Consider the following 26,590-nt stretch of genomic DNA (forward strand, 5'->3'; position numbering starts at 1 on the left):
GTCTATCAGGTGCAGGTTCAGCTGCAGGCTGGGACAACCACAGCTCCAGCAGTCCCTGAAGTTAAACTGAGAGAGCCTACCTGAAACATTTGACCTAATGAAGAGCACATGCAGTGAGATTCTAGAAAAATTATTTGTGGGTGTCTCTACAAGCTCCTGTTAAGGAGCAATCACAGAAATGCCTCTTCTACACTGAAGAGACAGCACTGACAGTATAAAGAAACGCAGCTACAGAAATATGTTGCTAACAGAGGTAGAATTAATGCTGAGTTAGAAGCTTTTGTTAGTCTTCCATTTGGATATAAAATTAATAGAAGGAACTTGTCACCCCTATTATACCAAAACGTAACACTAGAAGGGATGCAGGAGTGCTGTGGTGACTGATGTAATGTTTTATACAACTTTCATGCAGACAAGAGTTCAGGCCCATTATATTACGAAAAATGATTCTCTCAGGGATTCTAAAAAATTTACTAACAGCCTCAAGTTGCGCTGGGGAGGCTTACATTGGATATTAGGAAAAATTTTTACATTGAAAGGGCTGCCCAGGGAAGTGGCTGAGGCACCATCCCTGGAGGTATTTAAAAGGTGGGTAGACATAGTGCTTAGAGATATGGTTTACTGATGGCTTTTGTCAGAGTTAGGTTGATGGCTGGACTCGATGATTAAGTATCTACTATTAAAGCAACAAAATAGACTTTTTGATCAGTAGATAAAATTTAGACTTTAATGTAAGTTAACATCAGTGATGTTACAAACAGTCAATTTATGCACAGGTAATTAACCACAAGTCAGTTTACACTTGACATTCTTCACCGTTTAACTGTAATGCTAATATTGCTTTTATGGTGTTGAACATCAAGCACAAGTTCATCTCCAACCTGAACTTGGATGGGCTCATCAAGAACAACTGCAGCTTGTTTCCAGTGCGAGAACGCATCCGATGTATTCAAGCTATGGTCTTCATCTAGATGGATGTGATACCAGAAGGGAATTGCAGTGACTTGGCCAGACTTACAGATTTGTACCTAAAAATATTTAAAATATGAGTTTAATCGGTTATACTCTTTTCAAAGAAGTAAGAAAATAAAGTAGTTCAAACCATCTCAATCCATTTCAGAGATACCTGCAGACAAGTAAATTCTGTCTTGAAATTTTCAGCCAAGGTGAGCAATGAAGGAGCAGCTCTGCAGAAGAGCAGTTAAGCACACTTCTCACTTCTTGTACACGCGACTCACCTTCACTTCTCTGCTGGAGCTGTTCAACAGAGGGTTCATGAGATCCAGCCTCAGAAGCTCTGCTGGCTTGCTCAAGGGTAGACACGGTAACGTAGAAAGATCCAAATACACACGAACAGGTACCTAAGAGTATACACCATAACCTCAGAGTATACACCATAACCTCAGGCATCGATAGCCATTAAAAAGCGAAAAGCGAAGAGACTTAATCGTAATGCGTAAGTTTCTATGAATTACTGTAATGCCTGTGAGACACAGCCATAACGCAAAATACACCCTTCTAATCCCTTTTGAAACGTGACTGTCGGCATACGTGGTGATGAAGGAGATACTAACAGCACAGTCACTCTTCTCTACACGTAACATTGCATCTTTCGTTACTCAGACAAAACTTCTCCCACAACAGTCCTAAAATAAATGTTACCCTTTTTAGTTTATGTCAAGGTCCCTGTTGGGTCACATAAACCTCTCTTGATAACTTCAACACTACGAAAAAATTTCAGCTCTGCAGTTTTCTTGCAGTTTACACCAAAACTAAACAGCTAGACAGCTGCAGGCTTTGGAACTGTGCCTGGAAGACACCCACCAACTTCATACCTTGAACTGGTTGATAAAAGGGGCTATATTAAACCCAAGAGTTGGTTCTGTTCCTTGAACAGCACTCTCCAGTAACAGAGACTCTGATTCTACAAGCATCCCATATACCAACACATACTGTGGGAAAATCTTCCCTCCACTGTGAAGTAAACATCTGTAAAATGAGAGAGATTTCACCCCTAAAGCATTTCATTCAACAGCAATGAAAGAACATCAACTACATTTAAGAAAGGCACACTAGTTCTTCCTCCGAAGTCAAGTGCTCATAAGCATTTGAATTTGATCCCATTTGACCAGGAAAACTTGTCACATAATACTAAAACTATGGAATTAAGTCATCTTTTCTCAGCATCAGTATTGGAAACAGTGATACTTCAAGATGAAGATAGTGAGATTTATTCATAGCAGCAGCATCTAATACTGAAGGACTGGCAGAAATGCTTATTAAAACCAGAAGTCACGCAGCACATGCTGTTGGGAGGCACTGGTAAAAGAGGCGGCGCACCCACAGGGAAACAAAACCTGGTGGGAATTTAAGTCACCCTTCTTGGAAGTGTTTAACTGAAGTTGACAGCAATACAGGAGACAGCATTTTTTTCTGAAAAAAAACAACACTGAGGCTTGCTTGGTCTCTTGCCACAGAATATCACACTGCTGAGAGCAGCAACATGACAGGAGACTTCACTCAGCATAATATCAAAAACCTCCGATTCAATAGATTGGTTTAGGTTTCCTTTTCCTATAGCAGGCTTCTTTTCATAGGAATTAGGTATCTAAGCAGCTCGCTATTGGATGTATTTTCATGCCAACAGATTTGAGTCTACATATGATAAAAGAGTAACTTCCCATTTGTTCTTACAGCAAAAAATCTTTCAAGTCACCCAAAGATTTATTCAAAACTTAGAAAAGGTAATGACCATAAATTGCCTGGAATATTCTGTTGTCACAAAGCATGAAGAATACTGTACCTGGATATTGCAGCCTTTTCCATCACCTCCTGCTGGATTAAACCTGATGTCTCTATAACATCCAAGATAATAATACTCCACAATTTGTCCGACTTGGGTCTCTGTAGCACCACACTTTCATCTTCTAAGTGACTGAGCCAAAACTCTAACGTTTCCTTCGGGGAATGGTTAGCTTCTGAAATTACAGTAAGTGCTGCCTGGTGCTGTTCTTTCTCAATAGAACTGTAGGCTCTAACTGGTCCAAGTTTGCCAGCTATAACTGGCAGGATGGAAAAGCCTTCAGACACATCTAAAATGTACAAAGGATCAGGAGCCACATCTAGAGAGCTCTTGTTTTGGTTCTCTTGGAGGTTCACCCCACTGCCGTGTCCATCAACATCCATGGACTGTAAGTCCTTACTTGGATTTAATGACAACAGCACTTTGCCCATGGCTGCTTTAAAGCATTCGTGGTATGGTACGTTGTTCAGCAGGGCTATTTCCGTGGATTCCAACACACACACTTGACCATTGCCATCCTGTTTGTTACTTGTCTGAAGACCAGCCAGAGCATTACATAGTTCAGCCTCATTGCCCAAACTCAGCGCGTCATCTCTGTCACCGACATCCATCCCACACTCTGAAGTCAAAGAGGAAATCTTCTGGATCTTCAAGTAGCAGTCTTGGCAGCAAACTTCCATCATCACAGTATCTCCAGTCTTCACAGAATAATCTTGGCAAAACAGCACAAAAATGTCACTTTACAGCAAACATCAGTGAAGCAGCCATACAGTGCTTAAAAACAAAAACCAAACCACAAAAGCATTACCTCATTTCTGCTTACTAGTGTGTATAAAAGAATTGTTCTAGTCTGGAGCTTACAAGCTGAAATCTGCAACTGTGTGTAAATATTTGCCCTAAACTGTCCCACACTACAAAAAATCCATTTATCCTCAAAATAAGCCTTTTTATGATAAACAGATATTACTTCAAGTGTTCTGTCAACAGCAGAGCAGAACAAAAACAGCCTGGTAAAGAAATTGCTTTTGCTTTAAAATGCTAAATATTAAATATTTACATTTTAATACCTCCTGTAGACAAAGGTAAATTTGTTGAAAACAACAGCTACAGTTTAGAAAGGGTAATTTATTCCAAGTAAGTTTTACTGGAACATTTATTTACATATTTATGGTGTACAGCTCAAGACGGTCTTTGGATACTCTCTGTATATGTTCTAAGAATGTAAATCCACTGATACAGACCAGAAATTTGAAACAGAACTGCTACTGTTTGACAAACATTTCTTTCAATGGCAACACAGGCTACAAGAATCTCTTCCCTCACCTACACTTTCAGTTGAGCCAGTCTATAGCACAGCTGCCCCTACTGTCTATCGATACTAAATTCGGAGGAGCTATGGACTCCCTTGAGGGTAGAGGCCTTACAGAGAGATCTGGATGGACTACAGAGCTGGGCAATCACCAACTCTACAAAACTGAACAAGAGCAAGTGCCAGATCCTCCACCTGGGACAGGGTAATCCTGGTTATACGTACAATTTGGGGATGAGAGGGCTGGAGAGCAGCCCCGCAGAAAGCGAGCTGGGGGCGGATGGCAAATTGAATGAGTCAGTGTGCCCTGGCAGCAAAAAGGGCCAACTCTAATGTCCTGGAGTGCATCGAGCACAGCACAGCTAGCCAGCTGAGGGAGATGACTGTCCCACTCTACACTGCACTGGTGCGGTCCTACCTCGAGTGGACGGTCACCAGAACGGGCTCCCCAGGGAAGTGGTCACAGCACCAAGCCCGTCAGAGTTCAAGGAACATCTGGACAACACTCTTAGTCATGTGATTTAGTTTTAGATAGTCCTGAGAGGAGCAGGGAGTTGGGACTCAATGATCCTTATGGGTCCCTCCGGATAATTCTAAGATTCTATGAAACAGGAGAATGGAAAATGGATGAATGGAGAGTAGAGGATGCAGGAGTTGACAGTGCCACTGTGTGTGTGTGGAGAACAGTATTCAAACTGAGTCCAAAAATGGAGGCGAGGGGTAGGTGGGAATGTTTAGTTTTGGTTTTGTGGCAGTAGCAGCTATCAATTCCTACCTCACCTCCCCCACCTCCCTTTCACAAGTCACATCTTGACTAAGTAAAGCCAGTCAGTAGCCCCACTTTTTGGAGTTGCTCCACAATGCATTTAATCCAGTATAGAAAAAAAAAAGAATTTAATGAAAAGCATTCTCCCAGATCTTAAGCAGGTCCTTTTCTGCTTCATAGCAGAGTCACACGAACAAGACTTGTGCACTACAGTCCAGAAACGTGCTCAGGAACCACCTCACAGCTACTTGCTGTTCAACTTTTCCTAAACCTATTTCCTGCCACTTTCTAATCTCCGAGATAACCTAAACTAGCTCAAAACCAAAATGAACCCAAGTTAATATACTGCAACAAGAAAATCCACAGGACATACCAAGGAGGCCCTGCACAGGATAGACTGCCTGTTCCCAACAAGTTTCCTCACTGGGACTTGTAGATAGAGTGTGCTCATCGTCAAGCTGTAGTACAAACCACACCACAATAGCATCTAGTATTCCTCCTTCAGTGACTGGCAGGCTGAGCTTCCAGGGCTTTCTAGCTGCAAGGCTTTTCAGCTCCTGACCAAAATGCAAAGAGAAAAAAAGTGTGAGAGCGTTTCTTCCCATAAATAAAAAAATATTTTTTATTACACTAAGTCGCTCAAATTTCTGCAGCAATCCGTGAGCGCACCCAACAGAAACCTGAAGTTAACAAGCTGCTTCAATACCAATTATCCTTAGTATGATAGCATAGGAATTGTCATCCCACATGTAAGTGCAGTTATGCACACAACAAACCTGCCCCCATCAGCCATTAAAGCAAACATATCTACATCTAAAAACGTACGTATTTAAAAACACTGAAAACTGCAAGAAAGGACTTTAGACTGGCAAGGCTTGCCTTACGAGAAGTAAACCGAGCCAGTCTTTGGACTGGATTGAAGCCAATGCTTAGGTACATACTTAGGATATTTTCTCTGCTACCTGGGCTTTGTGTAAAAGCTCAGGCATATGCAATTTCACTACTGGAAAGAATTAAGATCTCCCCCTAAAGGGATCAGGTTATAAATTCTCCAATACTCCTAAAATGTTTTGAATATGTAACAAGAATTAGGTACATTTTTAGGTACTTCCACGTACAATTTATTTTCCTCGGTAATTACCTTTTGTTACGAACATTCACAAACGTAAAAGGCCCGGCTCTAATGTAGATAGTTCCAGCATAAGCCAAGTAACAGGAGGTCAGTCACAAGGGACCAAAGATTGTCTTAGTCACAACCCTTCTATTTAGTAACACAACGGCCTTGCCTAAACATTTATCAGCTTCCCGATCTGCTTATGTCAACATTTCTCCTTTCTAAGTTTCAATCTTATACACAGGGCAAATGAAAAGTTCCACTCTAAGAGTAGCTCTCACACACTGCGTTTTTTTATTTTTCCCTTTTTCATTCTCATTCTGTGTTCTCCAAGAGTTGGTCTACCTCTCTTCTCACAATTGAGAGATGTCTGGACAAGGCATGTGTCAGAATTACTCGATGCTATTAAAGTTCATAATGAGATCTCACTGCTCTTCAATAAAAGTACTTTGCTGCTAGTCATTTTTTCTATACATCAACTGGAGAAACAAAAAAAGGGCAGGAAGTTGAAGCTTTGCTGGCAGTAAGCCTCTTGAAGCAAGACAGCAAGAGCACAAGCATGCATCTGTTTCTCAGTTTCTGGGAAGTTCAGAAGTGTATTTGATATTAAAAATATTCTTCCTGATTATTCCTTAAAAGCAGCAGGTTCACAGTTCTCATCCACTAGTTTAGTAACTGTAGTGTTACATCCCTATCTTGTGGCACACAACACTTAAAACCCACTTGAAGGCAGTTATTCCAGCCTTCTCCACTCTCTGCCACGTTGCTTATCCCATATTTATTCCTCACATTTGTCCACTGCATGCATTTTTTTCTATTATTTATGACAGTTACAGACTCAAACAGCTCTAGCACATCAGGATGCCAATTTATCAACTAGTGCAGTTAAAGACATAGCAAAGAAAATAAAGCAACGATCCAGGAATAGGCAGAAAAAAACCCAAAATGATGCTGTGCCACATTTCTCTGAACAATAAAAAGATAACTTGCATTAAAAAAAAAATTCAGGAAAAACCACAGGAAGAATGCAGTTATCAAGTTTCCTATGTCTTGATCCAGAATTTCTCAAATATTCCACACAGTAACTTCTCATTAAAATTAGAAAGAGCCCGTACCTGTAATCATTGGCAAGAGCTCAGTTCCTTTAGGGCCTGAAAGTGCGACTGAGCTTTAATTACTGGCTGTTGAGGTAAACACTCACTTCCACTCCCAGTGGCACTGATCTGCTGCCAGCAAACACGCACGCAGGTAGTACCTGGCTAAGTGCAAGTGTCTGCAGCCTGTAATTATAGCCACATCTCATTCCCCTGCCTGGGGAACGGGGAACTGGGCTGCTGCTAATAATAGGAGTAATAAAGTAATCGGCATAAAACTCAACTGCCTTTTTTTTTTTTTAACTTCTTACCATTATTTCTCTGACCTGTACTGATGTCTTTGAAGCCTCTTACAACTCAGTTTGAGAAACTATTGCACCATATTTTTAAGTCTTTTTCTCAGTTCTGTCAATTTTGGTCAGCATAGTTAGTACAAGCAGATAAGAGCAAAATCCCTCTCCTTTGACGTACGAGTTTAGAAAATGGGCCTTTGAAATTACCGTACTAGTGCTAAGTGATTACATATTTGAATTTCAATCTTTAGTAGGTAATTCTGCTACTGTCTGTTAAGTATAGCAGGTTTTTTTTATTCCAATAGGAGCAGACACAATTTTTCTTTTTTATTTTTAGCTGCACTAATTGAACATTCCTGTGTGGCCACGACAAAAACAAACAGACAAAACAAACACAAAAGCCCCACGTTGAAAGTAACCTACTGGTGTTTGGAACTGTCCTATTTGCTTAGGGACAAAAGTAACAAACAGTAACCAGTGATTCCCAATAAGTTAATTGCATCTCTTCCCATTACCTTTACTTGTCAAATATTACCATTTCATGACAGGAACATTCCCTTAGTCTAACTGAAACTTCAAAGGAGTAGTTCTGAAACATGGTTTAAAGAGTAACACTGTTTTTCACTCTTTAGAATTATCTTTCCATCTCCAGCAGGCAGATGCTTAAGAGTAGCCAGCTGAGATGAGAGTAACAGCTTCTTATTGATGCTAGAAGCAGAAGAAACATTAGCTCACAGAGAGATCGCTCCCAGTAGTATACTAAAGAGCCTTGTCTTATTTCATTTTTAATCTCAGGATGTCAGACAAGCCAACTAGGAAAAGCTATTGATTCAGGAACATTGCAATTCCTGGCCAAGCAGTAGCCAAGAATAATTTCATTTATATAACAGAAACTATTTTTAGCTCTGACTCAACACTAACTCCTCACCACAGGTCAATGAGCAAGAAACACACCAGAGATCAGATGTATCATCTTTTTAGCATGCTCAGCTGCTAGTGGCTGAGGTCCCTGCCTTAGAGCTCAGGCCTATTTTGTATACGCAAACAACCGTATTTTGTGCAAAATACACAAAATAATGCTACCATATTTTAGATTGCCATATTACAGAAATACCAGCAGATACCAAAGAAGCTGAAGGGTGGAATCAACCTGATTAAATAGGGTAAGATAATTTCTTCATGTCTCCTCTCTTTTATGCTTACCCATCAATGCTTACAAACATTTTCACGCCAGATGTAAAATACATCCTTTCTCTTTTGTCTGAAGAGTTTCTTGAAGACTCTAACTTCAGAGGAATAAACTAAGTCAGCTCCACAACTGCAGAAGTCATTTAAGATCTATCTATTGCATTCTTCTTCCCGCTCCCTGCACTGAGGCTGGCAGTTGTTTGACCCTTTAGTGACCTACTCTAGTTCCGTAAACTATGTCAAATAAAATACTCCACCTTCAAAAACTCTGAGACTGTCATCTGATGAATCACATCACCAAACAACCAGACAAGTATCAAAACCAGCAGAGGCTTTCAGTGCAGTCCTGCCAACTTTGCACTTATGAACTGTTCTGAAATTGAACCCGGAAAGCAAATAAAATACAGGGCTCTCATTATTCATAAATAGATTACTTATGAAGGACGTAAAAAAAAAAAAAAGTCATTACCTGCAGATTGTTGAAATCTACTGTCATTACTTGACAGGGTTCTGTCAGAGGTACGTAACCTCCAGGGATACGACTGAGCTTCTCAGTGGTGTAAGGTTCAACAGTTTCCTCTGAACCAGCAGAAGCGTATGTTGGACTAAAGAACTGCACCGAATTTGGCAAGCGCACACCAGCAACTTCTTGCATTCCCACTCTGGGAGTAAAGGAAAAAAAAGGGAAGAAATGAAACCTCAAACAATCTGACCAAAAAACCCAAAGGAAATTCTTCCCAGGCTGGCTAAGTATTTTTAAATGCACAAAGTGTAAGAATAGAAAAACTAAAAAGTAATAAAACTATTTTGTGGGGGTTTTGTTAGTTTCAGACCGGCTCTAAAGCACAGAAAATGCACATCACTTTGAAGAATCAGAACTGAATGCTGCTACAAGAAACTGAGAAAAAGCCCAGTACATCCTTTGTCAAAGGCCACAGACTTTTGGCCCCTTAGGTACAACTCCTTGAGTCTTGACAGAGAACTAGAAAGAATATATCCTGTGATAATAAGACAAATAACGCTTTTCTGCTGCTGTTGCATTAGACAGGTAACGACGATGTTTCTTTCAGGTGAACAGAATAGTCTAACAAAGATAGATAGATAGATATGCAATAGGAAAATTCATTTTTGGAGTCTCTTTGACATAAAACTTTCATTTTGCAGTACCTTTATATATTTACCAAGCACAGAATAAGGCATTTTTCATAGTTACATAGCTGCAAAGAAAGTCTCAGTGTTGATTTCTTGGTGGAAAAGGCTTTGACAACTCAGAATACACATATCCTCTCTTGTAAGATAGAGGATCGATTACGTTTCTAAAAACAACCTTATACAAAAAGCTTCAAAGAAGAAAGAATGCTGAAACTGCTTTAAAACAATTACTTACATACACTGTCCACCTCTTAGGTTTGAGGTCTTAAGATATATCCTCGTTTTCAAAGTATGAGCCTGGAAGTTACATGAGACCAAGTCTCGTACAAGCTACACTTTAGATTATTCTGAAAACGTACATTTGTCTGTGAAGGACTTAGCGCTTACCATTTAAGTGAGAGTTATCAGCAAATCTATATTCTTATAGTGAGATCTAGCACTCACAAGTTCAAATGACAACTCGTTAAATTTCTATTTCTAGAACTATTTTTAATTCTGAGTCACTTTCTTGGGAACCTCCCCTCCCTGCAAAAGATCTCCCTCCAACTAAGTATGACCAGCCAGGCTGTCTGATAATATTTTCATCAGATACGGTCATCTCCTTGATCCAGAGAAGCTCCCCATCATGGAATTGAATAGGTTGCCTTTTCTCATAACCTGGATTCTTAGGCCTACATAACCTGAATTCTAGATTCTTGTATTTTGAACATTATGCATAGCTAAAGTACAAAAGTGAATCAGATTCCATCTTTGGAGCAGAGTCCCTAGCAGTAAGAGTGTATGTGTCATATAGAAAGCACAAAGTACTAAGTACTTCACAATAAATACTAAGAAATACAGCAACATTATTAACAATTACAATCCTCTCAGCGGCTCAGTGAAGTAACTTAGATATTTTAACAAGGATGAGAATGTATCCTCCTTCATTTGAAACTGAATCCATGCATTATTTTAACAGCTGTTGTACGAGGCCTATATTGTGGAATAGGTCAGCAGATTTTTATATTGTCATGAACACTTCTGGCTTCGATACGTAAGCACAGAAGTAGAGCCACTTTATTATCTCCCTTTCTGGGGCCCAACTGACTAAAAATTAAGCATTAAAAAAACATGACACCTGTAATTCTTAGGGTGACTCAAGTTGGTAAATTAACCCATATTCTGGTATATTTTATGCAAAATGACTAGATGTACATGCACTAATGGAGCACACCTATGTTCTCCTAGAATATTGTTTTACTGTTACATATGACTCTTGAAAGATACCTAGTTCAAACTTGAAAAACAATATGCAGGATACTCTGGTATCCTAAAAGTTTTGTGGAAGTTTAGATTTATCCTTAGTAGAACTCAAGTTTTCTCACAAGTTTGTCAGTTCATTTGTTCTTCTGGAAGTAAACACATTTCACATGGATGTGAAACAACTGCTTCAAAGAGAGAGCAAGGACTCCAGGAGGAAATGAAAGCTTACCATGAATATATATATATATATATATGCTAGTTCAGAATTAAGCAAGGCATGTATTCAGAAAGATAATACTAGGTGGGGCTGTTAACACTTAGGCTTTACAAAATCCTCTCCTCATACCCTGAAAAGATTACATTCAGCAGCGAGGTTTGGAACAGATTATAAGGAGGGTAAAATGAGGGAGGATAAAGGCCAAGTGTTAATCCGAGAATCTCCAATACAGTAACTGAGAAGCGTTAAAGGCATGTATTTCAGCATAACTGAAAATCAAGATTTTTTGATGAAGTGATCCAGAAAGTCTGAACCACAAAGAGGAAACAAACAAACGAGCCTGGAAAAGGGGTGGGAAAGTGAGAGCAGAAATCTATTTAGTGAAAACATAATGAACCATTTGAAAAATGAAGAGAACAATAAATGAAAAATCCTCAATAAAAAAGACCGGTCTGTCTTCCCAAATAAAAAATAAGGATTCAAACTGTGCTAGAGTTTAAACATACCTGTGATGTCTACGTATCTCTCTGCATTCCACTGCCATCCCAAATATCGTAGCACTTGCAGGAATGACTTTGCCGTAATTTCCAGTACCGACATCTTGATTTTTAGGCTGTGAAAACAGGAACAACAACATGCAATGAGAGAGTGACCTATTTCCACCATTGCTGCAAAGCCTAGGTTACATATTAATAAGCCATTCAATATTACGGTCAAAATATCGGAAAGTTCTTAATGACCAGTAAAGTTTCTGGTCTTAGTCATTCCAGTTGACCATTAAGGATTTTCCTAAATACTGTGTTTCAATATATCCATGCACCAGCTTTACTTTTCAGTCTACTACTTCCTCTGCGTACCTCTAAAACGTTTTTTAACTTGTATTCTGTTAGAATATATTGAAACATTTGAGGACCTTTCCTTTATGCATCATTCCTATACTTAACACTAGAGGTCATCAGTTTCAGTCCAATACAACACAAAAAGCTTTCAACCCGGTAAGACTTTTTTTAAAATTACTTGGAATCAATGCAACATCAAAATAAAAGAGATGTCCTTCTATTTCATAAAACCTAACAGAGGTTAATCCATATAAGGCTCCTTGTCATATTACTTTGCTCAATGTATGCTAGCTAAAATGCAAAATACATGAAGTAAAATCTGAGAGACTCTGTGGAATAGTTCAGTCTTCCAGAAGAGTTCAAAGTTAGCAAAAATAAATTAAGAGCATAAGCATAAGGCATATTTACCAAACTATAAGTGACTGTTCCCTAGTGTTATGATGAGAAATAATTCTACCATAATTCAGCACTTTCTGCTTAGACTGACATGTCTTTCTGCTACTAGTTGGTGTCTCAAAATGACCCAGCTGCAATCAAACTTGCAGGAAAACAGTGCCTTTAAAACACACACAAATCCCTCTGGTGTTACTTACAAAGAGGGGGGTTGGGGGTGGGGTGGATGGGTGGGAAGAAAGGAATGAACAGCGATCAAGAGTGAACCATCTCTGTGTGCTGGAAAGTTATATCAGGGAAACATGCATTGCAGGTTCCTGTCTACTCAGAACACAAGCTCACAGAAGTACAACGTACGCAGTTGCTTCATTGCCTTTCACCGAAATCAAATTCATAGAACAAACCCAGATGACTCATTTTGAAAATATGAATTGGTATAACATATTTACAAGACAGTTGTTCCTCATTCACCTGTGTGTGAATGTGTGCACATGTGCGCACGCAAACATATACGCACAAATATGCATCAAACAAAACAGGAGTCCCATTTATACACATGTATCCCCATCATCTACCTTTGGTTGTAAAAGTAGATGTTCCCAAGCATGTATCAAGCTCTCCACAATTCCCTCTCCAAATAAACCAGCATCAACTGTTTCTGTGACAACCAAGGAAACTCTAGATGAGAAAAAGGACACCATGAAATATAATGTATAACATACATTCCTGTTAGCAGTCATTCTTTTAAAGAAAAAAAAAAAAAATAATCACCACACCAATGTGAGCTCAGATCAAAACTTTCACCAGTGTTCTAAAGTTTCAATAGGCAATTTAATTCTTCCAACAAATGATTTGGTTTGATTTGTTGTTAGAAGTTATTCAAGATGTAGACAAAAGAGAATAAATATGGAGCAAGAGTTTACCATAAAGCTTCTTGTTCAGTGTTTATAAATAAATTCTGTGGGAAGAATCTAGCCAAAACAGGAAGATGCTTCAGCCTGGGCACACAGCCAACACTACTGCAGAATATGTATTTTGTCTGAATCTTGTACAAAAGACCCAGGCACGCGTGTTAAAAAGGAATAAGAAAAAAACCCCTATAATCAAAGCACAATAAAATTCCTATGTAGACTAACGGACCCTAAAATCCTAAATCCTTTGGATTTAAACCAAAAAACATATGGCACGATAAGACAAGACATTTCCAGAACAGTAACAATTTATTCCTGACAGGTGACACCCAGTAACCCTCCATAGACGCTGAGAGGATACAAATGATCAGTTACTGTAGCTCAGCTGCCGCAATTAGAAAAGGCTTGACTGGCACACTAAACCATGGGAGCTTCATCACTTCAGATTACGAGCCTGCACCATCACCAGATACTTTATTACATGTTAGTAATTCAAAGTAAAATGGATTATTTCCTTCCCACACTTCATCTCCATCCCTAGCAGCAGTGAGCTGAAGTAATAAAGCAGTCCTTCGCATATACTAAAGCGAACAAAAATCCCCTCAGATTTCTACCTGCTAGAAATTGACAGACCCTCCAGAAGAATCCCTGCTGAATGGGACAGTGAGCAAAGAGGAGGGTAACATAAAAACCTAGGTCACATATACTGAAAGCTGTGACGCTGATCAAGTTCTAATTTGCCAAGAGCAATTCCCAACTGCTGATTTGTCCCAGTAGCTCTTACTATGCTTTAGAAGACAATACTTAATTGGAAAAATAAGCTACTTAATTTTCCAAAGCACATGGATCTCTGCTATACAGACAGGTGGGCAGCTGTGTACATACAAACAAAAAGCTCAACACAAACACAAAACCCTACTCTCACAGGACAAATTTCACCGCATTTTTCTCCAATATCCCAAGTCACACTGAAAGCCCTATGGATGCCTGCCATGGCAGGGTGCTGACTTTCACAGCTAGAGTCAGCCCAGCCACCACCAGCCTTACAGATGCAAACAACCAGGAACCCACACGCCTGATGTGGCACCTTTTCACCTCTAAACACAGTAGCGCTCTCCTTAGGGGACAGAGGGGAGGGGAAGTTTTCCCTCACTCCCTGATCAGAAGCGGCAGACAACCTGCAATTTCTGATCTCTCTGACAAACACAGAAGATGACATGGAGTTGCAGGGGTGTGGTGTGTCCCACAAACAGTCTTCCTTTGCAGGCCCTATTACATACCTCCATCCTACTCATGGGCTACAGAAGTAAGTTACAAGTTGTTAAATATAAAAGGGCATTAAAATTACTTTTATGATGTAGTAATCTTTCTTTTCCTGTTGCTGAAATATAATTGCATATGCCCCAAAGCTCCCACTATCAGAGAATTAAACTCCATAATTTATGACATTGTTGATCTACCGTGGAAATCAGTATGATCTAAAAAACACGCTATCATTCCTGCACTGCTTTATAAAAACATAAAACATACAGAGAATCTTCTCCCATTATGGTTAATATCATAGGCAAAGTTATTTCCTGTTTAGGTCACAGGGTATTTTCTAGAAACTAGAAGCAAATTAAAAATAATATCACAACAGAGCGCAATAACGTACCTTTCAGGTATGTGCTTTGGAATTTCTAGATCGAGTGACTTCAAATGCAGAAGTTTAATCTCTCTTTCCATATTATTTGCTGCCACAACATCACGGGCAAGTTCGTACATGGTTTTTGATAATTCACAGGCATAGACAAAAGATGCTCCTGCCTTTTTTGCAAACATACTGAAAAACAAGAATCAGCGCTTTTTCCCTCCAATTTAAATCATTTTAGGTAAAGCATGACCAGATACCGAATGTTCTTAAGTTTTATTTCTGCATCTGCTTTATATTTCTGAGAAAATAGTTCAAGTCTAAAAATCATCTAATATCTCTTGTGTGAACACTGATATTGCACAAATTGATATCCTCCTGATATGCTATCACCAAAAAAAAATTAAAATACAGGTAGCATAAGGCTACTCCGCAGCTATGCTAAATCCACCCTTTATACTAGAGCATTTTCATTAAGTGATTTTCGACACAAAAAGCAGCTGCATCAAATAAAAAAATGGGTTCTAAAGATACTACTAGACACTAACCTCCAGACTCAGGGACTCCTGAAAGCTTTGTTTCCTTTAAGTTTTGTCTCAATAAAGGCATGAAAGTTGTTTTGGTTTTTTTTTTTTTACTAGCCAACAAATTTTGTTAGACAAACATGCTTCTATTAAGTTCATATTAAATATGCACTTATGACACACCTCAAGATTCCTGTTCCTGTTCCAATATCAAGGACAGATTTGCATCCTGACTGGACAGCATTCTCAATTGCTTTTAGGTAAGTAAGATTCCTCTTGGTATCGTTGAGCATGATGAAGTGCCAGCGTTCCACAAGCCAGTTTGCAACACGGTAAAAATTCTCCTTTGCATCAGCAAAGTCTGGGTTAAGCTTCACTGCTTTATGGAAATATCCAGCTGCTTCATCCCTAAAGCCCATTCTAATAGTAAAAATGACAAAAAAAAAAAAAAAAAAAAAAAAAAAAAAAGCATGCATTCATCTGCCAAGTATCCATAAATATCTGTAGATCTATAAAGAGGTCTTATATGAGTTAAAAGACAATGGAAATATTTTGCACCGGTTAGAACGATTATCTTTAGAAACACTGATATTGCCTTATGAAAAAGAATGATGTACAGCTCTACATCAAAGCACTTTAAAATGCAAAGGCAGTAAGAAATACGATTGTGCACACCAGTCTTCATCTACTACTACATCCTTGACAAAGTAAAACACGTTTTGCAAGAACTTACTGCAACAACATGACTGCAGCAACTCTGCAATCCAGCCTCACAGATTTTCAAGTCAAGAGGATGCTACAAAACCATTCTAGAACGTACCGTAAACCAACCAAGTTTTGAGCTGCCAGTGCTTGTGTTAAGCGGCAAGTTTGGAACTAAATTGTGAACTTGAAGCAAGTTTTTATGATACCTATAACATATTTTCAAATCAGACAGCACTGAAAAAACCCCAAACTCTATGAAATACAAGAAACATGTACATTTTAATACAATGCTGAAAGAGTTTTTCCTTAAAACAAACAAAATAATCACAAAAAACAAACCTAACCAAAACTATCTGGACCCAGGACCCACGATTTCAATCTTAAAATTCCAGTCTCAGAAGATCTTAGAATCCTGAGCAACAGCAAAGCACTATGTTTTGGACTGTTTGGAGAAAGCGGGAAAAGAACGTTTTACACCGATAAAAACATAAACTCAAATCACTTAAGAATAGCTGTACACAGAACAGTATATGCGATCAACTTCTTCACTTCAAAGGTCTGTTATATCTGACCTCAAGAAGGACCAGAATTAAAAAGACAGTTTACAAAGGCAGTAGTTTTCAGGAATCTAACAGGAAAGAAAGGAAGAACTTCAAAAATTGCAGGTTAACCACAAGTATAGTTAACACAGCGGCTGAACAATTTTGGTCTCTCTTTTTGTTTAGTAATTCCTTAAGAAATTGTTAGAAAATATCTCAAGGCAGTGCTTTTAAGTTTTTACTTCAGTAAAAGTAAAGTAAAAAAAAAAGTAAAAGTGGTGATGTTTTTTTTTGCTGTGACTATCAACGTTTATTTTAGCATTGGCTACTCTACTTGAAGCTGACAGAGATCTGAGTACAACGGTACACACTCTACAGCATTATGCACATGCTTGCATTTACTTCTTTTAAGCACATTTTACGTGCTCTGTTGAATTAGGTATTGTTTATTAACATACAATACTAAACATGAACCTTACAAAAACTAAATATACATTACCACAAACCTGAAAAGATGTTCTCCCATACTATTACATATCACTTCATCGTTCGGATACAGTTCAAGTGCTTGCTCATAACAGTTAAACAGATCTTGAATCCGTGCCAGAGAATCTAGCTCTTCTGCCCATTTAAAGAGAGTAAACTGAAATGTTTCCTAGAAAATAAAATGTGTATCACTGAGTTGCTGGCAGTTATGAGAAGTAGAGAACTGAGCCCTGAAAACATCTGGAGGTATTCTGACGTGCACCTGAACACCCTTGTTTCCTTAAGGAGCAGTGCACAATCATTTGCTATCATCCCAAGTCAGCTGGCTTACTGGAAGAAGCAGAAATAAACTCTCAGATATCCACACAGGGTATCATCACCCACCAGCATATACTGAGAGCTCATGTGTATATTAATGCATGCTATACTACAAGCCAATACTAATAAGGCCCTACTTTTATTAAACTTATTTGACAAACACAGGCTAAAAGTGTATCAATTCCCTTCCCACAGGCATACACAGCTTATTAAACAAGTTGTTGGCTGTCCCCATTACTACTGTTTTCTGCTTTTATTCAGAAGACTGAATAGGAAAATCAGTTACATAAAACAAATCACAAGCACAGAACACGTCACAAAGCCTCAAGAGGAACACAGTAAATAAAATTGTTTCAACTAATTCAAAGAGCACTTACTTTGACGCTACTTTTTAACTCAGGAGCTAGATTCAGTACGAGGAGATAGTGAGCATATGCAGTTCCAAAATCCTGGTCCTCCAGGCAATGCTGCGCACTCTGCAAAGACCTGGAAACCAACTCCCGCCTTCCGGCTTCCTGACCACCTCTGTTGTTACAACGAAGCTTAGCGTTGGCGTTGGGCATTCTGAAGGAGGTAAATACTCGCTCTTCCTAAAATAAAAAAAAAGTTGTCTCTACTGCAGGCCAAAAAGTCACACACAAAGCTGACAGATCAAACATTTGCATTTTCACTGGCATTAGTAAATACATCCTCCCTCCCCCCAGATCCTAAGCATTCAAAACCATGCTCATCTTTATGCCATTGATAATTCCATTAACTTTAAAATGAGTGTTCACCATTCAAAAGTCAGGTGTGCATCACCTTTATGTTAGACCTGGTCCTGGAAACAGTTTACACCTCTTTGCTTTTTTAAAATTAGTTTTCGTAATACACACTTTAGCATGTCTCTGACCAAACAGTTTTGCACACTGGAAATTCGTGCACTCATAATTTTCATAATCAACCACAAAATCTGCAGGTTAAAACCTTTCCACCCCAACAACAGTATCTTCGTAAAGCAAAGACTCCCAGAACAAGAGCTAATGAGCTCAAATGGTTTATTTTACACAAGGCAACATAACTACTTTTACCCTTAAAAAAACCTTAAAGATTTAACAGATTAAATATGCGCATTTTTATAACTGCTATGGTTACCACTTTGAGTTTTAATGCTTACCTACATAACAGGGCCTGATACCACCTTCAGGATTTTCAGGTGTATCCTAAAGCTGAAGAAAGTGAACGTTACACGGAGAGGGACTGCAGGGAACGCAGCACCATCACAACTAGACGCTTTTTTTTTTTTGGTTTTTGCTTGAAAAAAAAAAAAACAAACCCAAATATCGGCCACGTCCCAAGTGAGCACCAGCAATTTACACAGGGGCCCGCAAAACCAGGAACAGCCGTGCAAACCCGCCTGCCACAGGGATGTGGGGGCCCGGGGGCTGAGAGGACGAGGGGCCTGGCTCCCACGGGCGGGAAAACCTCACAGGCCGCACCGCCGCCAGACATAGCCCCGCTCGCCGGACGAGCCCTAGGGTGGCCCCCCCGGCGCAGGGAAAGCAGCGGGGCAGGGCGGTGGTGGAAGGCTTCCCCTGCGCCTGGGGCAGGGGCTCCCGGGGCCTTCACCTGCTCGGCGCCGAACGGGGCTCCCAGACGGCCGAGGCGCATGCTGCGGGACGCCGCCATCTTCCCGCCGGGCGGAAGCCGCCGCGCACGCGCAGGGCGGCAGGCGCCGACCCGGGCGGGAACCAGAGGCCGCGCCCTGAGGGGGCGGCCGGGCCCTGAGGGGGCGGCCAGCACCGCCCCCCAAGGAGCCCCCTGCCCAGGAATCGGCCCCGCAAGCCCTTCCAGGCAAACCCAGGCCCCGCTTACCTCCTTAACGGACGCGTTCGAGGATCGTAAGGCCTAAGGTGGGATTGCGCACAGCAATCTTTATTTCTGTTCCATTTGTGACAAGAGGTGTGTGGTCGTCGACACCCGTACCCTCCCTCCCCCCCCCAAGCTTTTTTTTTCTACAATTTTAAGGCGTGGACATTCACTTACTTATCTTTATTTTCTTAAAGGAACAGCTGTGACTTACATGCTTTTAAGAACCGCGAAAATTCAGATTTTGGGACAGAAACTAGCGTTACAGAAAAGCTAATGCTTTGAAAGGTGACAAGAAGCAGGCACTACACAACTAAAAGAAAATTCATAACTTTATTGGTAAGTAAAAGGTTTGAGAAAAGTACAGACAAAACTCTGTAAACTGTTTTTTTAATGCTAGTGTAGCTCATGACTTTTCAGGTGAAACATGGTGAATCGACTAAAAACTGTTCTACGATTTCTTCATACACAGGCGCAATAATGGTAATTATTTTCCATGTTCTTTCTCCATCCACATCCAATCTTTTAAAGCTGGTAATTCAGCTCATATGAACACAGGACTAAAAGCAGTGCTAAATCCAGTCCCTCGCTGTTCGATGCTGTTCAGACGTGTTCTACCACCTTAAATGTTTACCAGACGTAGTGCAAGAACCGCACGCTGTGCAGGCAACTGCCCTGTAGTTATGGTGTTCCTAAAATTTAGTTTTAATTCCACTGTTGGTAAGTCCCAAGAATGACAGCTGAGGACAACATACACACCACCTAGTTCTAAGTCATGAACACATCCTAGTTGTCTTGGACGTTTGACTAACAGCTCTGCAGCAACAGAGATTGCAAGGAGCAAAATTCAGAGCGTTGCTCCACGTCTCCAGTCCCTTATCTTGCTCCCTCCCATGCCTACGACACCACTTACCTTCTTTCTCTGTGCTGCCTGGCAGGTTGCCTGCTCTGGGGAACCACCACATGCAGGGCCCTGGAGTGCATATCTTTTCTAAAAAAGGCAGAGTTCATTTGGTCTTGTCCTACTTCTGGGACAAGAACAGGCCACAGCATTGTTTACTAATTATGAAATGTTTGGAAGCTGTTCATCTTTACTTTCCTTCTCTAAAGCACAAATGCAGCTCTTCCAGGCTTTACAGCTGTGGATATTTCATGTGCCTTCACTCTTGAGACACGAATGAGTACCACTTAAAAACGTCAGGCCAACATTTTGAACAAGATGAAAATAGCACATATGGACGGGAAACATGAGTCTAAATGAAATACAGTGGCAGTTAAACTGTAATCCATGGCAAACTTAATTACTATTCTATAGCATTGTAAGAGGGGGGAAGTCTACAAATGTTTTGAGAGAAGTGACCCAAAGGAAAAAACTGAGGTGACCTGAATGACACTAGAATCAACTTCTGGTAGAGCAAAGACATGCTAGAAAAACATAAAATAAGAATTGGTAAAGCACTTGGGCTGGATGAAGTCCATGAAAATGTGCAATTATTAGTGTCAGATAAATATTTTACATGTGAACTGAGCTCTAAAGGAGAATGTAATATCTTATTAAATCAACTGGTATCAAAAAGTACCCAACCCTTCCTTCAGTTTTAAAAGAAAAGCTATGAACTTTAAATTAGTTACAGATGGGGAACAAGCTTCTTTAAATTTAGTTTAATTATGCTTCCCAGACAGAGGACGATAATATGGGGGAAAGGAAAATATTAGCACCTGTGGGATATGGAGAGAGAGAAAACAAAAAAACAACCCCAAAGTACAGGTAATTATCACCCATGGACAGTGAGGTGTAACAGGAGCTGGACTACACCAAATACTGCAATGAGACAGTATCTCTGTAGTTCCATGATTCTCCAGACTTGTTCAGCTGTATTTTTTTGGGGGGGGTCATAGCAAATGCCAGATGGATAGCATAAATGCTTTACAGTGCCTATTTTTAAGCATAAATTAAGTAGTACTGCGTGCCAATTTGACCATTTTGTGGGAGATTATTAAAAAGTGTCAGCGTAAAATCCTTGCAATTCGCAAGAATCAGTTCAGTTCAAAAGCCGGGGAGGATATTTGTTAATCTCATACTCACGACTTTTAATGGAGCACTTCAGAAAAAAAAAAATGGCCACAGAATATAATGTTTGCAACACTGAAAAAACATACAGCTACATACTAAAATAATTTGTTGGGTAAAGATTGTGCTGTAAAGGAGTGCCAGAAAGAAACACCCATCTTATCAGATATATACATGATTACCATAATAATCATCAAATTGGTTGACAGTAGAATAATTAACGTTGGTCTGCATCATGGGTGGTCAGAGATTAGTCTGCTCCTATTTGCACTCTTGATGGAGAGGAGAGGAAGCGTGCAGCTTAGAGGTACCTCACGTATGCATGAAGACCCTAACATCTTGCAAGCCAACAGTGATGACGCAGTCACGAGCAAGATGGGAGTCAGAAGGAAACTCTATAAACCCATGACAGGGCTTTTCTCCTAACAAAGCTAAAAGTGCTTAGACAAGAAAAGAAACTAGAATACCTTGGAAGGATGCTGTTGCTAATGATGTTTTCAACAAGACAGCTGCATGTCGCAAATGGTGGGAGCTGGTAGCAATGCTCTGTAATAAAATGTCAATAAAACTGAAAGTTAAATTCACTCATTTCTAACCCATCTCTCCGTAGCAGACAGACTGGAGACACAATCAGCAACAGATGAGAACACTGTCTTTCATGAAAATCAGGGTGCTGAAGGGATCAGACAAGAACATAAGGAAGGTAAGATGGAACAAAACACATGCGATGCTAGTGTATGCCTATTGCATAAAATGACTTGCTTGCAATGAATGTTGAGGGAAAATAACCAAAGCAAAGATAAATACACCATACCTGGACAGGATGTTGCCAGAGCTTCAAATAATCATTCTATTTCATAGTGTCTTAAAGAGGCTACAAGAAGGCTGTAAAATTTGATGACCCTGAGTAGGGGATGGCAGAAAAGAGGACAATTTTCTAAACTGCTGATATAAAAACACTTCTAGCCTTCATTAGTGAAGAAAGTGCAACATTTCAGGGTCCGACAATGTTTTGAACTGGTGGGTCAGCTTTAGGAAAAGATACATTTAATAATTATGTTGGTAGGAATCCAGTATGTTGTCTGGATACCAATATGGATAAATAGTGTATAATATCAACGTAACAGTGCATTTGCTTCCATGCTTTATTATGTAAATACAAGTTAACTCTCTTTATTTTGGGAAAAATGTGTTATGTACGTGTACGTATGTATTTCTGTTGATCTACTGCTGCTCCTTTTACCTGCAGCTAGAATGGAATACATTTTTACTTCACATGATTGAGGTAGGTGGACCAATTTCCCCTAATGGGTCTGTCATGGTAGGACAAGTCTAAGTTTTAGACCTGGTGGTTTTTTGCTAAGCTAAACATTCACTTTTTTTTTTTTTTTAATTTGAATGCAAGCAACTCCACACAATGCAAGCAGCTCAATTACTTTACAACACTTCAGTGGAATTACAAATAGGGAAATCATAGTAACTATAAACAAGCATGAAAAATATTATTCTAATTTTAATCCTGAAGACAACTACAGGACAAAGTAAACAAACTGTTCGGGGAAGACATACTCTTGAAATGCTGCTCCAGTAATCTAAACAGAGATAAGCATTGTTTGTTATTTCTTTAAGGTAGTTGCTGGGTTTTTTTAATTAATTTTAAAGGGAGTTTTGAGTAGCACAGTAGCTTCTGAGTTAAATAATGCTAAAAACTAAATATCACAGCAGATAATGTGATCTAGCAGGTGGGACAGTTGTCTGAAAGGCTGAATGGTCAGGGTCTGTTATCAGTAGCACCTCCTGGCCTGCTGTGATTGCAGACAAGTCATCTGTACTTTTAAGTAGCCGCTGATTTGGAGGGGCCACACTCCTATTTAAGACTGCTTTCAGGAACTATGATTACTCCTGAGCCTTCATATCAAGCCCCCCTCTGCCTACCCCTTTCTTTACACAATTGTGTTTTCTTATTTTCCCTCATCTACATGAACAACGAGGACATTATCTTTGCTTTTGATCACAAAGTTCTGTGCTTACTCACCTGAGCTCAGTGATCACTGTCAGGTGGTAACACCCACGCTCAGTCTGGCTTCTGAAGCGGACCGCAAGTGGATAGTAGTTAAAAAACCCTAAATGTTTGCAAAACTGAATCCTACCTGACATACTGATTGTACAAACAGGAGAAATTTTAAATGAGATTCCTGATGTGCCCACCTATTTCCATACATGACTTCTGCAGGTCAGTGCCTGGGGTCACACAGAGGTTATGTTGATAGTAACACTGCCAGCTGTTTTCATCTCAGTCATTTCTAGAAGTCTTAGGTGCTACTTTTTAAAAGAAAGATAAAAGTAAGTTTTAGGGTTTTTTTAGTGCAAGTCTTCAAAACCTAAGTTATATCCAAAAAAAGACAGCTCTATTTTGTTTCTCTGGCTAATGCAGGCTAGGCTTAACTGTGGGCCCAACAATAATACATTTAAATTAACAACAAAGCTCATTGCTTCAAAAGGGGCAGGAACTAACACTAAGTTTGCCAAAATACAGAAAGTGAAATAGATTTAAGTTACTCCCAAAGAAGAATCTAGACATACTTTCCAGTCCAAACCGTTCTGTGATTCCGTGTTGATTCTGTTCATGACTAAAACATATACCCCCAATCATCTAAAATTTTTAAAGTTCTATCAAATCATTATGAATTGCGCTACGGTTAAACCATTAAAACCAGGAAATTATAGCTAAATTGTAAATACAAGTATAATTATAAGCTTTTTCTGTTATCTTCATGAGTTTCCTAACACTCATAACCAAAACAACTTGGCATCAAGTGGTCTTCTCAAGGTCTTGCTTCTTGCATAACTGTTTGTATGAGTTTATTAAATGAAGACGTAAAGGTGAGGCTGTATCTACTTTACTCAGTATTTCATGGCCAGGCGCAGCAGGACAGGAACAGCAATGCCAGCCATCTCTGCTGGCAGACCACCACCGGGACAGCAATAGCCAGCCTTCTCTGCTAGCAGACCACCAAACACCACCCCTCTCCTACCGGGGCCCCTCGGAGACCCCCCCCTCACAAACAAGGGGTTCGTTCTCCCGGGATCCCAGCCGCTGGTCGGGGGTTACCTGCCCGCCTCCCCCGAGCGGGCGGCTCTCCCGGCGCCCAGCCTTGTGTAACCGCCGCCGCGGGGCGGGAAGGAAGGAAGGGGCGGGCGGGAGGCGGGCCCCGCCGCGGCAGGCCCGGCCCAGCCGTTCCCTTCCCCTGGCGGCGGGGAGGGCGGCTCCTCTGCGCTCGCCTTTGCCCGCGCCCAGCCCTGCGCGGGGGGAGCCGTCGCCGCTCTCCCTCTCTTTGTAGCCGCGGCTGCCGCCTCACCGCCGCGGGGACGGCCGGGTCGCTGCTGCTGTGGCGTAGTCTGGAGAGGTCGGCGGGGAGGCGAGGCGAGCCCCGGCGCAGCGGCAGCCATGGGGCTGCAGCCCCTGGAGTTCAGCGACTGCTACCTGGACAGCCCCTGGTTCAGGGAGCGGGTGAGAGCCCACGAGGCCGAGCTGGAGAAGACCAATAAGTTTATCAAGGAGTTGCTCAAGGATGGGAAAAACCTGATCGCCGCCACCAAAAGTGAGTGGAGGGGCGGCGCGGGGGGGAGACGCCGGGTCGCTGCGGGGGCGGCTGCCGGCGGTTCGGGGCCCGGCCCCGGGAGGTTTCAAAGCCTTTGAGCCGGCGGCGCTCGCTTTTGTTACAGCGAGGTTTGCACTGGCTTTCTCCAGCCTCTCCCTTGGGTCCCCCACCAGCCGCTTTTGGGGTCTTAGGTCCTCTCCAGCCCTTGGCCGCGGAGGAGGGGTACGGGATAGCGGCGGTGGCGCCGGCAGCAGCGGCAGGTAGCTCCGCTTCTTGTAACGGCGGTTGCATCTGCCCGGTCTCTCGGGCTTTACTGAGCCTGGCTTATGCGTTCGGCGGTGCCGAGCCCGAAGTGAACTACGGTGTGAAATCCGCTGAGAACCGGGTTTCAAGTTTTACCGGTGCGATACAAGCTGGGCGTCTGCAATTTGCACATCTCAGCATAAAGATGTATGTGTATACGTATTTGTAGTCTGTGAAGAGGCTGCTGAAAGTAAAAAATTTAAAATTTCAAGTATGTTCAGGAATTACCAGACTCACAGTTCTGTGGTGACAGCACTAGCTACCAGTTCTATGTCTTTGGCCTCTTAAAATGTGATGGTGCTTTTTAATTTTGCATTTTACTCGTTGAAAATATATATATATTTCTATATTTATCATTAGCTATGCTGTGGTTTATGTAGGAATTATGTTATTTTCCTTGAATTACCGTGTTAATGCATGTTCTTAATGTAGTATTGTGGTAATATATTTTCTTCCATTAACTTAAGATACAGTGGTGTAGTCTAGTGGGATGATTGACTATACCAATTATTCAAATAAAACATTAACACAGCACTCTGGCACGGTATTCTCAAAAGTGTACTGCATCTTTGGTATCACGGAAAACTTCTGAAGGCAGGGAACGAGGCTTTCAAGATATTTCCCTTAAAATAAACCGAGAGGGATTTGGCTGATCGTTTGAGCAGTGTAGCTGTCTGGATATGGTGAGGGTTTTAAAAACTAGAGGTAACTCATTTTGTACAAATAAAGAAACATTCTTCCCTGGTTTTATGTCTGTTTGATGTGCCTGGGTTAAAAAAGGTAGAAAATGTCATATCAAATTTCACTTGTTTAACTTCTATTCTTTGGCCTGTTAATATTCAGTTATTGCAAATTGTGTTCCTTGAGGATTATCTGAAATCTGGCACTAGAAGTGTCAGTATAAATCCTCTTAACTTGGAGTGCAAAGTTAAAAAGTGTCCCTAAACTTGGATAAGAATGGTGGAGGGAAAGTGTTCCACTTTTCTTCTATTCCTCCAGCATTTAGAAAGTATTTTGGCAACTGCCCCCAGCCCTCCGTTTCTCATATACAGTTACATATACAGAACTTAATTTGAAATTGTGGAGCTGATGGTGGTGAGGAAAGCCCTAACTCATAGGAGCCTCCTAACCATAGCAGAATCCTGTGCTGATAACTTTGGCTTGATGTGCAGTGCACTGTGCGCTTAGCTGTGTGTGGTGGGAGCCAAGGGAGTCAGACTGCATGCCAAGCAGAGCCACCTGG

General features: G+C 40.7%; 2 protein-coding genes across 9 annotated transcripts in view; one reads left to right on the forward strand and one right to left on the reverse strand.

Annotated features, from left to right (window-relative positions):
* Nucleotides 1-698: 698 nt before the first annotated feature.
* Nucleotides 699-19,399, reverse strand: PRMT9 (protein arginine methyltransferase 9). 4 transcript variants are annotated; one of them, XM_054202142.1, is made up of 14 exons: nucleotides 19,378-19,399; nucleotides 18,680-18,731; nucleotides 17,901-18,113; nucleotides 17,226-17,374; nucleotides 15,659-15,895; nucleotides 14,976-15,143; nucleotides 12,986-13,088; nucleotides 11,685-11,791; nucleotides 9,037-9,229; nucleotides 5,252-5,435; nucleotides 2,804-3,515; nucleotides 1,836-1,989; nucleotides 1,239-1,361; nucleotides 699-1,028 (listed from the first exon to the last, which is right to left on the reverse strand). In XM_054202142.1, the coding sequence occupies exons 3-14, from the start codon at nucleotides 18,084-18,086 to the stop codon at nucleotides 813-815; spliced, it is 2,532 nt and encodes an 843-aa protein (XP_054058117.1). In that variant the 5' UTR covers nucleotides 18,087-18,113; nucleotides 18,680-18,731; nucleotides 19,378-19,399; the 3' UTR covers nucleotides 699-812. The 4 variants fall into 4 exon arrangements, 3 of the variants coding, with proteins under 3 accessions (XP_054058117.1, XP_054058116.1, XP_054058118.1); XM_054202141.1 differs by lacking the exon at nucleotides 19,378-19,399 and adding an exon at nucleotides 19,132-19,226; XR_008466533.1 differs by lacking the exons at nucleotides 1,836-1,989; nucleotides 19,378-19,399 and adding an exon at nucleotides 19,132-19,226 and having other exon boundaries at nucleotides 891-1,028.
* Nucleotides 19,214-26,590, forward strand: part of ARHGAP10 (Rho GTPase activating protein 10) — a 163,580-nt gene continuing 156,203 nt past the window's right edge. The window contains exons 1-3 of one of the 5 annotated variants that reach the window (XM_054202145.1): nucleotides 19,214-19,464; nucleotides 19,569-19,710; nucleotides 22,053-22,145. Coding sequence is in view for 1 of the 5 variants with exons in the window: in XM_054202144.1 (XP_054058119.1) it covers nucleotides 24,891-25,044 (154 nt within the window). In the remaining 4 variants the exon portion in view is untranslated. Of the gene's footprint in view, nucleotides 19,465-19,568; nucleotides 19,711-22,052; nucleotides 22,146-24,685; nucleotides 25,045-26,590 lie in introns of those variants that run through there. The other 4 variants (XM_054202148.1, XM_054202146.1, XM_054202149.1 and 1 more) reach the window with 4 other exon arrangements.

The sequence above is a fragment of the Rissa tridactyla genome, chromosome 5 (assembly GCF_028500815.1).
Source record: "Rissa tridactyla isolate bRisTri1 chromosome 5, bRisTri1.patW.cur.20221130, whole genome shotgun sequence".
Taxonomy (NCBI): Eukaryota; Metazoa; Chordata; class Aves; order Charadriiformes; family Laridae; genus Rissa; species Rissa tridactyla.